The 12388-nt window shown below is 43.9% G+C and overlaps 1 protein-coding gene across 13 annotated transcripts in view; it reads left to right on the top strand.

Annotated features, from left to right (window-relative positions):
• BRSK2 (BR serine/threonine kinase 2) overlaps positions 1–12388 on the top strand; it is a 318986-nt gene that overhangs the window by 202756 nt on the left and 103842 nt on the right. For all 13 annotated transcript variants that reach the window (XM_074842066.1, XM_074842056.1, XM_074842064.1 and 10 more), the window contains one exon: positions 7043–7128. In XM_074842066.1, the coding sequence (XP_074698167.1) occupies positions 7043–7128 (86 nt within the window). The remainder of the gene's footprint in view (positions 1–7042; positions 7129–12388) is intronic.

Below are 12388 nucleotides of genomic sequence, written 5' to 3'. Positions count from 1 at the left end.
CTTCCTGCTCCTGTGTTCTGTAACATATACATCCCTGAAACAAGCCAGGCATAAGTTTGCTGGTCCTTCAGGGGGGAAAAGCTGCAGGTGAGCACTGCCTACAGCTTTGCTTGTGGGGGCTAGACTTAAATTTCTTAGTTTGGAGTGAGCACTGTGGGGCTGGCATGGCAGGGAGTGCTGCTCACGTGAGAGGGACTGAGCGTGCTGCTTTGGAGCAATAGATACTGGTGTTCACGCAGGCCTGGCTGGGGCTGGCGGGTTTCTCGCAGACGCTGGAGTGGCTGCATGTGAGTTATTTTTTTTCCCCCAGCAAAAAAACAGCTGTTTAAACATTCTGCTTCGGGTCAAAGAAAGCCCAGTGCGGATTAACATTAAAAACTGGGATAAGGAGGGTAAAAGGAAGGCAAGTCAAAGATCAGGTTATTTCTCCTGCAGAGTGGCTGTTGGTTTGTGTCCTGTGTCCTGCACTACTCGGCGATGGCAGCCAGGATGTGGCACTCACCAGAGGTGACAGGAGGCACAGGGAGGTTATTTGCGTTCCGGTGTAAGGGGCCAATTCTGCTGACTGCTGGCAGAGACTTGCACGTCAGTCACTCGTTAGCTGTGTACCACCAGGCAGCAGATAATCTCGAGTACTGAATGGATAAATCCACTCCTTGTCAGCTCCCATCAGTGTCTCTTGCATGAAGCCCTGATGCTTCTTAAAGAAGCATACGCTGCAGATAAGTCCAACTGCCATATTTACTCAGCAGCCTATGGCAGAGCACTGAGGATCAGTGCAGGTGTTAACTACCGAGTTAAACCATGAAGTTCCTGAGTAGGATTTTCCATGGCTAAAGATCCCGCAGGATCTAAACCCCGTCATTTCAAGACCTTGGAATCAATATGCCAGACCAGGCCAGGAGTCCTCTCCTGTGGTGGAGGTGCATTGGCACCAGCAGAAAGGATTTCCGAGAAAATTCTCACAGTATCCATTTGGCTGACTTCATACCCTCAGACTTTATGCCAAATTTTGAAATTCAGTGGACCTTTAGAGTTGCAGTCTTGAAGGGACTGTGGAAAAATACATGTTTCAGTAAAGACAAGTAGAAGCTGACATTCTGTTAGTAGTTTATGGAAAACACATTTCCCTACTAAAGCTTCATACAGAAGTTTGCACATGCAAATTTTAACATCAAATATGCATCTCACTTGCTTCTCACACATACCTATTTTCATTTTCATTTATGGGGAAATAGCTTTGAGAAGCACGCATGCAAACAAAAATTGTGGTGGAATGAGCCCATAATAGAGCTTTCAATAAAATGAGGAATTGCTCAGCTTTCCAGTAATTTTGTCTGTTTGTTGTAAGTATTTTGTACAGCATTGTGTAGCTGCCTGATTCTGTGGAGATCTAAGTCTAGTTTCCCTCCTCATTTATCCCCTTTTTATAGAATCTTCTTGTAATTACTAGTACTTAGCAGAAAACCTGAATTCATGTTAAAGCATTTAATTAGTCAAAATTGTGTAATAGAAGATTTCTTCCAGATACCACTTAATGATCATTAGAAGGTCTGATTCAAAGCCCACTTAAGTCAATTGATGTCTTTTGTTGACTTCAGTACATTTGAATCTGGCTCAGTATATTCAGAAATGTGAAGCTAATGGCTGCAATAGGATGGACAACTTCTGTGATTCTCTGTTTGCTTCCATAATGGCCTGCTGAAGAAGTTTTGGATAAATGTAATGAAAGGCCACTTTAAGCAAACAATCAACTTAATTCGGAGCTGCAGATGAAGATACTTTAATGTTTAAACATTTAAGACCTGATTTTTTTTCCACTTCTGCTCCATTTATGCTCCCATTGAAATTAAGGTTGCAACTGATATAATGTGGTATTGCTTAAATTTGGTAATGGCTTAAGTTTGTTTGGAAGAATGATATCCCCACAAGCAGTCATGACCCTACAGGACATACTGGGCCTACAGGTGCTTGTCGTATAGAGCCATTTCTGCTTTAATGCTGTTCCCTCCCGATTTCAAGAGTAGCCTATTTATTCTGTGATTATGGGAAAGAGTGAGCAGGTGACCTGGATGGTCTTCACCAAAGCCAGTCATTTTTCACCATTTTAAACTTTGAGTCCTGCATAACACAGAAGCAAAAGTACCAAATTAATAAAATCCTAGGGCCTGTCCTGCGATATTTCTGTTACAGCAGGAACACAGATTTACCAGAGAACTTGAGATTAGTTAGTTCCTATCCAATACGTTCGATTTTGCCACTTCAACTCAGTGAAGTATCACAGTGATTTACTTTCTGCTTTCTGTGCTCTCATCATGGACATGCAGATTACTGTACAGTAGGCCAGACACTGGAGAAAGTAGGTACTTTGGTACAAGGTTTCCAACCTGAGTTCTAGCCTGAGGAGTTAGATGAGTGTCCAGATCTCTGCATGCTTTGAAATTCATCCTGAGTCTAAATAATTCTGAACTCAGAGAAACTTCATGTCCTGGTTGAGTTTCTAGTAACTGAGGGACAGCCATGAGTTCTGAAAAGTATTTCACTAATTACTTCAAAGCAAAGCAGGGTCAACATTAGAGAGCTTGATTTTCATGTGAAAACTTATCACCCCTCCATTTTGCTCTGAGTTGGAAAACCAGCACAACACGTTTGCAGCATGCAGGGCTTTATTGCCTCTTGCCACTTCGGCAGCTTCAGACTTCCTTTTCAAGACAGCATTTTGAGCAATATGGGAGCCACTGATGTCAGTGGAGAAAGGGAGAGCTTTGTGGTGTGCTGCTGGTCAGCTTCAAAGCATCCAAGGAGAAATGTCATCTGCTGTCCCCCAACTTTTTGCACGTAGGTGTTCTTTGAGAAACACTTCTATTAATGGCTGGTGCATAGTGCTTGCGTAGAGTTGGTAGATAAAATACAGCCTGGTAATATGAGACAGCTGTCCACTTCATTTGTCAAGTTCTCACAGCACCACAGGAGTGATGGGTGACCCAACTGCTACTGAGCAAATGGATTCAAGAGAAAAGGAGACTTTCTTTGTCACTGAGACAAACTGTCAGGCTCCCTCAACCTGCCCTCCTCGCTTTCTAGGTGAATTAGCACCCTGTGTGTCTGTGGGTCAGAAGGTGAGAGGGCAGAGCCCTGTCGCCAGTGAAAACTGTGCCGACAACATGGACTTAAACCAGAGAGATGGGATGTCCTCTGGGGAGGAAGGAGGGTAAAGTAGAGATGGAAGAGAGGGAACCAGAGTTTTGCATTATTCCTCTAAGGGTCGCGTTGCCCCCGTGTTGCACTTTGTCATTAGCTGAATCGCTGGAGCATCCTGTCAAATCAGCCTCCTGCATAGATTTTTAAAACCTCTAATTGGCACCCGCAAGGTTACAAGTTAGCAGCGTGTCTCCATTTGCCCTGCACAGCCTTTCACAGCTCCTTCCCCCAGCTCCAAGGTTCTGGAGTGCTGCACAGTCACGTAACCTGCCATGGTATGGGGCAACCCAGGCTGTAACTGGGACCCTGCAATGTGACCCAGTGTCACTTTTTTCCTTTCTAACTATTATGCAAATGTTTCTCCATGTTTCCTGTTTGTCGCAGACTCTGAGCCTCCCTAGACAGGCTATTCTGAGCTTGGCCTGCTTTCTGATAATTGCATCTGCATTAAAGCAAACACCCCTGCAGGGTTTCTCCATTCCCCTGTCCTTGCCAGCTCCGAACTGGACAGCACTCTGTGGCTTGCAAGCACCAGGATGCGCAAAAAAGGCATGCCAAGGGCTGGCAAAGCTCTGGGGAAGAAGGCAAAGCTGCCTGCTATTTCAGGCCTCTCTTATTTTGCCGGTGAGTTCAGATACCTCTCCTTTGCTAGTGATACAGTGGCTGCTAGGTCCTCCTGAACCACACGTCAGTAAAATCACTATTGAGATCTACAGGCTGTGTCCAACCCATATCAATTACTGGCTTCTCTGTGGGAATATAAAAAATGAATAGGATCCAGGAGAGTCGCCCATCAGTACAGACTTCAGTTGGAATTTTGAGAAGGTGGTCCGCTGCATGCTTTTGTGGACTGTTGTTTTCCTTTGGAATGGAAAAGAAGCAGGACACTGCTGTAAGATTTTTGAGGATGATCTTTACCAGATTGCTGTTTAGAGAGCTGGGAATCTCTAGTTCTTAGAGTAATACAGTCATTAGTGTCTTGCTCCTCTACACGGGGCTAAGGCCTGGACTATGAGAAGTACAGTAATGGCACTTTTCCTTCATAAAGCCCCTTTTCACTGAAGGATTATACAAAGTCTTACTGAGATGAGTAGATTAGTTTTGTCCTTGGTTTACAAACAGAAGAGGTATCAGACTGTGGAAAGCTGCCTGCTGCCTGCGCTGGAGTGGTGCAACCCACCACTGATCTGTATAGATCGTAGTGAAATGCTGCCGGGCACATCAAGCCAGATGCTTTCTGCATACCTGAGGTTGAAATCAAGACCTCCAAAACTGTATTTCCTATCAGGATTTAGTTCCCAGGAAGTTAAAAATATGCACAGAGCTTTCCACACTGGCACACTTAAAATGATGAAAGTAAAGTAACTCGGGTTATTTTTTTTTAATTGGTTCCTAGCATAAATATATGTAGGTAGTAAGTAGATATTTGCTTCCTGGTCTGGTTTTCTCTTAGGGAACAGAGGCCATGCAGTGCTGTAACTGAACCCCCTCCTCCAAGTGGTAATCATAAATCACTGCCTCTTGTCATGCTTTAGGACAGTAACCAAGCGGGACCCCGACTGGATGCTGCCATCCATCACTCACTTGGTCTGAACGTATGTTTCCACTGCACCCACCAAGAGGTTTCTCAGAAGTGAATTGTCAATGCAGTTAGACAGCCCATCTGCAGGGAGTTTCTTCTTTCACAGGCAGGATTTTCCCCAGGAGGGACAGCGGGGCTGAACGATCCCTGCCATAGCTAGTGCAGTGGTCACTCCCCATGAAATACCTGGTGTCCCCCATCCAAAGGGAACTTTGTTGGAGTTCCAGTTTCTGAGCAGCTGCAGTACGTGGTGCGGGTGGTGAACCTCAGTACTATTGGAAGAGTGTTGTGGGAGTGGGTGCTGCTTCTGTTTTGGTTTTTCTCATTCTTGAAGCAAATCCAGCTTTATCAATTATAGGGCTGATTTAAGCCCTCTGCAAATATCAGTGCATACCTTGTAAGAGAAAAGAGTAACAGGTCTTTTTGAAGAGGAGACAAAAATGGAATAAACTAGCTCTCCCCCTGTTTTTTTTGTGGAGTAGCTGTACAGTTGAAATCTACCCAACTTTCGTTTCCTATTTGTATAAGTGGCTTTCATCTAAGTGCTGGTCATGAGTAAGTTACGCCTACAGAGCTGTCACCATCAAGTACTGTGTATCACTGAATTCATTCCAGTTCTGGCAGTGCTGAACTGCGTACATACATGTTTACATGCATTCCCCACTTCTCTGAAGGAGCTATTTCCACAGATCCCAAGCGTGGAAGTGGATCTCTCAGATGACTTCTGACTCTGCAGAGTGGAACAAGTGTCTTTGAAAGACTTAAGATTGACACACGTGCAAACACCCTTTCCTCCCTCCTGATACGTGAGGAAGGCCAAGGGTGGGGTGGGGTGAGAGTTGCTTTTGCTGGTTTTGTGTGGTGGTCTAGAGGAAGAGAGGTCTGGGGTGATAACCTAGATGCTGGGAAATCCTCCTTCCCTGAACAGTGCTGGAAAACTACCGCTTTCTAATTTCCTGCCAAGTATCTTACTGGCATTCAGGGAAAGTTGTCTGTGTCAGGCTTAGCAGAGGATGATATCTCAGGAAATTAAAGGACATCAAGAACTAAAGGTATACTGGGGCAAGTTCCTAATTACTTGCCTGATCCCTGAAGGGGAGATGTTAAGGGATAGTTTTGTTTGTTCATGTTTTGTTTGTTAGCATAGCAGCTTCTGGACAATCAGTTATTTGAAGGACTGGAAGAAGCCCTACCTAGTCATCCTTGTTTGCTTCTTTAGGTCTTTTTCCTGCCTTTGTGGATTCCTGGAAATGTGTCATGCCCAGCTGTGGAATGCTCAGACTGTGTCTTGTTGCAGAGTTTATTTTGGTTATCTACAGTCTCCACAGTGCTACGTTTACTCCCTTTGAGTTAGCCTAGGTCAGAGCAGAGCGGTTACAGCGTGGCTTCGGGCAGCACAGAGCTGTTTTGCTAGCAGCTGAGGAATTGCACTGACTCCACCTCTAACAAATACCCTCAGTAAATTCAAGTTAAAAGCACCACCGCAGTCATAATAGGAATCTGGGTGAGAACAGGGCTTGTGCTAATTACAGGGACTTAGTCACAACTTGTTAACTCCATGGTGAAGACATGCTCTTAGAAGTAGCCATGCTTGGACAGATTGGGAATTGAGAGAAAGCACAGTCTTACGCTTAAGGCTCTGAACGCCGCATCTCCTGTAATCGGGTTTAATTTCTTGTTGTGCCTTGTACTTCTTCTGTCACTTCTTATATTTCTTTCCCTTTTGTACCTCAGTTCTGCAGATACATAATCACACTCCTGTTGGTCTTCTGCTCTTTGCCTTCCCTGCATCCACTGCAAGTTCGTCAGGATAAGGATTTTCTAATATTACTTGAATATGCAATATGTAGTGCAGCGTGGCCACACCTGTGCTTGCGGGAGGTCAGGAGAGCCCTGAGTGACATCTTAGAGTTTCTGTACTTTGAAAATACATCATTGGCTTTGGATTGTGAGGCAGGAACTGACTTGAATGCTCATAAACTCCTACAGCTAATTCCTTTTGGTAGATTTGGGACTTTTCTCTCAACATTGAAATTGTGCTGGTTTTCTGTTCTGCAGGGTAGGGAGTGCTGAGGCTGAATGAATTAAATTTTTCTTAAGTTATATAAGTGCTAAATAAGATACATTGTTATAAGTTGCTGTATCCTCTGCATATAAAGAGGAGTGAAAAATGGATGAATGGGAAGAAAATGTGTGACAATATCTAATGTATTCTAAGACCAAGCTTCTAATTTCTCTATTTCTTTTTGTTTCTTCCAGGTGGAGCGGGAAATAGCCATCCTGAAGTTGATAGAACATCCCCACGTTTTAAAGCTGCATGATGTTTACGAAAATAAAAAATATTTGTAGGTATTACTGGCTTTTGCCAGAGAAAGGGGAAGGGAAGGAGGAAGGAAGGGAGGGAGATGAGGGCTTTGGAACTTGGTAACGTTTCTGAAAGGATGGAGCGGCGTGTGTTTTCACCCTCAGCTGGTATCTGTGTGATATCTGGTACTTGGATGAGGAAGGAACATTCCTTATTTCCTTGGCTCTTCTCATTTTCTCCTCTGTACTTTACTTACATGCTGTTTCTTTTTCTACTTAAAATGGAGGAGAGAGGACAAACCAACATTTTCTATCAAACAGCAAGAAGGGAGGAAGGTTTGTACTTGTAAGATCTGGAACCATTTTGAATCAAAACTGTAACAGACAGTTACACTGGGTAGTTTGGATAACCTCCCTTGCCTAATAGTTTTCATTGAAACCCTCAGCTCCCACTAACAATATTTTAAATTTGCCCCATCAATAACAATTTTTGGTTTTAAGGGCTGCTGAAATCTCCTGATGGGTCTGCAGTAACAGTTAAGTAGCAAAGCCTTTTGTTTTTTTCAGATCATTGTTGGTGCCAGACAGGGATGTTGTCCACAGACAGAGTCATTTTAGCTTGACAGGGCACTAGATATGTTGAATCTGTTGTCAAACAAACAGGCCACATTAATCTTGGCACAACAGGAAAAAAAATCAATGTTCTCCAAATGGAAAAGGGCAACCCAGTAGGGAACTCAGTGTTATTTTCAGCTTTTTAACAGGTTATTGCAAGTGGAAGAGAGTGGTTAAAAAAAAATAAACTATTTTTTAAAACCACCATCCATTGGTAACCTCTCCTTAATGTCACAACACAAGAAGGGAATGACTCTTTACCCAAAGAAAGTGTGTTGAATGGAGGTAACAAACCCTCATGGGCGATTCAGCCAGTCTCGTTACTGGAGCAGTGAATTCCTATTCCGAGAAGAGAGGCCTCTGTGCCTAAGGGTTAGCTTAGTGGAGCAGGCAGTCATTTCTTTTGGATTCTCCATCCTCCTTTGGGGCAGAGTCTGCCATCCGCAGTGAAATGAGGTTGCCAGAGTGAGGTTGTGCAGGCCCTGGGTGGAGGCTGTCTCAGATGTTCCCTGAGCTGCATGCCGAGTGCTCCAGCCTCAGTGGCGTAAATGGTCACAGCTCCATTAAGGCCAGTTTGCACCAGCTGAGGACAGAGGCCCAGATCTAACACTCTGTGTGAAGGAGAAGGGTGGCAAAGGGAAGTGAGGCTTTACAGCCAACAAATTCTCCTTTAATCCTGAAAAGAGTCACCGTTTTTAAGAGTACATTCCTCTGTATTGTTTTAAAGGGAGGTAGGATGAGGCCCCAGCCTTTCTTTTGGTTAAGAGTGAGGGAATATTCTTCTTTGTGATTCTTCTTTATTTGTATGTTGTGTAGTCTTAGATAGACACACATATAAACACACGCACACTTGCATAAACACAGCAGGCAGCTGATGTTTTCCAGGTAGTTGTAGCATAGTTGTGCCGTGGAGACAATGTGAATACAGGAAGGAGAAAGGCCGTGATCATCACTTGGCGTGGGGGCATGGGTTACTGAGGTGCTGAAGCTTTCTTCTTGCTCTGAATGCCTGTGAAGCCAGCACCTGAGCTGAGCTCTCCTTCTTTACCCCAAAAGACTTGAGGGCTGTTTTGCTCCATGTGAAAAATATCTAGTGCTCAGAGCAGTGGGGATGGTCTTACACCAAGACTTCCAAAAAACAACTGCATTCCTTGGCAGGAAAATGTCTTTCTGCTGAAAATCACCTTGAAAAGGGAAGCGTCTCATGTCTTTAATGTGTATCTGGATTTCCTGGCTTCTAAAAAATGTTGGGCTCCAAAGCGTGCTTTGCCAGTGACTGTTTAGCCTTTAACAATCACTGAGTCTTCTTTGTGCTGTAGCTCCTCTGCCTGTAAGATTGAGCTGTCTGCCTCTCCCCACAAAGGCACTGAATCCCTCTGCTGACAGACACTGACTCTGTGAAAGAGCCAGTGACTGTTAATTACATTTCATTTTTTATTAGTCACTATTTTAAAGAAAGGGCACAATGCAGAGCTTCTGCCAAGCCTCCGTGTTCAAAATTAGAAATGGCCATGGCCTTGGATAAATCTGAGAGGTGGAAGAGAGTACCTGTGAAGTATTACAAGGGGGGGGACACTGAGAAGCGTGTATGCATGTACTTTCCCAAATAATAAGACACAGTGACCTCTAGTTCTCACCAGCATCAAGAAAGGGATTGCTCTCTGGTTGTGGCAGCACCTTTCCATCACGCGTGCCATCTCAGCAGTAACAGTAGCAGCACGGTTTCAGAGGAGCTTGTGAATTATGGGTGATATTTCAGAAGCCAGAGACTAATCACGATGCAGCGCTGGGGAGTATTTCCTTGATAAATGTTAATTTCACAAATCAAGTTTGACTTTTGGTTTATGATTTAATTTGTGACAAGGGGCTTTGGTTGAGTAGATTCCTAATGCAACCATGAATCAAATCCTTTTTCCACAGTTTATTTAACACTGAAAATGAGTTTTAAAAAATAATAATAAAAATCTGTTAGCATATGTGTGTTAGCCTAGCAGTCATTTTCTGTTTGTTTTGGTGGGTTTTCTACCGAGATGGTTGGAGAGATGGAGATAGCCATGAGCTCTAAGATTTCCAGCTCTATATCCAGCATTTTGAGTTGTCTTATTTTTTAAGACTGTGGACTACAGTTCTAGGTACATAGGGGAAAACACAGCTGCACTGTAGCTTTCTGTATGTGTGCTGATACACCACCTCAAATATACATTATGTTGGCTAAACAGTTGAATTATTTTGTATTTGTTGTATGATCACACTGATGGCGTTCAAGCAAGATTTGGAGTCCACAGTAATAGGTAATTTAGAAATAGCTATAGACAATGTGTGCCTCCCTCTCTCCCATCATATAATGTTAATAGACAAAACAGCCAGGACGGGTGGGATGATCCTCCCATTTTAAAGATCAAGAATGAGTTAAAGTAGCCTGGTATGGGGTAAACCCAGAGTTGTTTAAGAACAGGGGGATGATCAATGAGCTAGCAGAATTTGTTTTGGTGTGTTCTGTAATGCATATTGGAGGGGAAACACTCCTTTGGTCATATGGTTTCTGCATTGCAAATAAACTGTGTGAACCTGGGTGATAGTCCTCTTTTCTCTGTGTGATGTGTAGAAAAGGTCGTGCCTGAATTGGCTCTAGATAGAGTTTGTGTAGCAACTGGAGAGGAAGGTGGTGTTCATATGCTGTTAGCAGCACCACCACGGTGAACGAGCAGGAGGTTCTCATTAGCAGACGTGTTGAGGATTAAGTCAGAGGAAACATGCAAAGCCCAGTCCTTCATGAGTGAAGTGGTTGGCTTGGATTTTTTCTAGGAAGCAATCTTATGCCTTATTCTGCAATCTCTGATATGTACATTTACTGCATTTTATGCAAGAAATTCAGCTTTCCTTTTGATCTTAAAAAAGCAATTGTCCAGCTGTTGGAGGAGGTGTTAGCACAGCAACCTAAGTGCCATCATATAGTCCGCAGGAGATGGACCTTCCCTTTCCGAAGGGGATAAAGCTGACTGATACAGTTTTGCTGCAGGACTCCCAACAGGGGTGGCATTATCTGTTTGATCTCATTTGATTAGCTATTTAGTTTAAATTACCAGGGGTTTGGTGGGGAGTGGAAATGAGATAAAGACATCCTAGGACCACTCCTTGCCCTTTTCTTTCAGATGTTTGTACCAGTGTTTCTCGATTCCCTTTCCATCGATGTCTGTATGTACATCTGTAAATTTCTATTTATAGGTGCGTACAGATATTTGTATATATGTATAGATTTATATCAATTAATTTTCAAATCTTCACACTTAAGATTTCAAATTTTCAAATTTTGTATTTTAAAGCTCTGTGTTGTCCAACTTGATAAGCATTTTAAATAAGAGTCTGTTTTGAGAGAAGGGGTGGACGTCAGAATATTGCTCTCTGAAACGCGCTGTGCATTCATCAGCTTTTTCCAGGCTCAAGTACCTTTCTCATCATTCAGCAGTCCAGTGCTATCACTGGGCAGGTGCCCAAGCCTCATTGCAATGTACATAACAGACCACCTCCTGATTTCAGAGGTGAAGGTGCTTCCCAATGAGCCAGATAACAAAATTAAAATGTCCTCCTACCAGCGCACAACTCACATTTCTGGCTTATACCAGATCAGCTGACAGCAGGAGACAAAGACTTACAACTCTGGTGGTGTCTGCAGAGGCATTCATGCTGTCCGTCCTCTCCTGCAGGGTTTTCCTGTAATTCTGTTTATTTTTGTTGAAAACTAATTGTGAGGTACCAAAGGATGCATGAAAGAGAAAAAAGATTCCGTGTGTTCTTCTGTTATTGGTAGCCCAGAACTTTGTCATTTGATCCATCTGTGGGGAAGCTTGTCTAAAGGCAGAAGGAGAGTTCAGAAAGTTGGAGAAGCTGCAAAGGCTCGGTGCTGAAAATTAATTTTGTGGAAGGTCTGCTTCTTGGTAGTCTGCTTGTGGGCTGTCAGATGCTGTGGGTACAGGAAAAGAAAATAGAACAGAATTGGAAGACAAAGTAGTGTTCCACCCGAGCCTTGATTGGAATTAAGAGAAATATTCATAACCAGCTACTTTGACCCCTTTTCTTCTGCTGTTGACTTGTTTTAGTACTGTCATGAATTACAAGCGTGTGTAGCCAAAGGAAAGCCAGTCAGGTGTAGGAGTGGAGCCAGCTCATGTGAGGTTTTGAGTCGAGGGTGGGCCTGGGGACAAGGAGCCAGCTAGAGGCCGGGGAAGGGGAGCGGGTGCTGCGCTGAGGAGAGGTGTCACCGCTCGCAGGAGGGATGCCAGCCTGGCACAAAGCAGGGCTTGCACAGAGGTGGTGGTGATGATTAATACTACACCCTGTGCAACATGGACTTAATAAGCTCTGCCCAAAAGCCTGACTGTATCTTCTGCTCGCTGCCTGAGATGTGCTTGCATACCATCTAGGCTGTGCTGCTGGGCTTGGGAGAAAACAGGCCCAGAGTGGAGCAATTCCATGATGTGAGCAAAGGTCAAGGGGAGATGTAGCTCCAGAGCCACAATATATTTAGGCGCCTAAATTATCTTTCAGGCTTTGGTAGGAAACGTTGCGTGTGTCTGGGCCCTAGTTGTTAAAGGAAAGGCCACTTAGCTCTGATGAATAAAACAGACGTATGCGGTCACTGGCAGAACTGCGGCAGTGAGCTGATGGGTGCGCTCAGCTCTGCGTGTC

The sequence above is a fragment of the Strix aluco genome, chromosome 16 (genome assembly GCF_031877795.1).
Source record: "Strix aluco isolate bStrAlu1 chromosome 16, bStrAlu1.hap1, whole genome shotgun sequence".
NCBI lineage: Eukaryota > Metazoa > Chordata > Aves > Strigiformes > Strigidae > Strix > Strix aluco.
The sequence above is the reverse complement of the archived record's forward strand: the minus strand, read 5'-3'. Positions and strand labels throughout refer to the sequence as shown.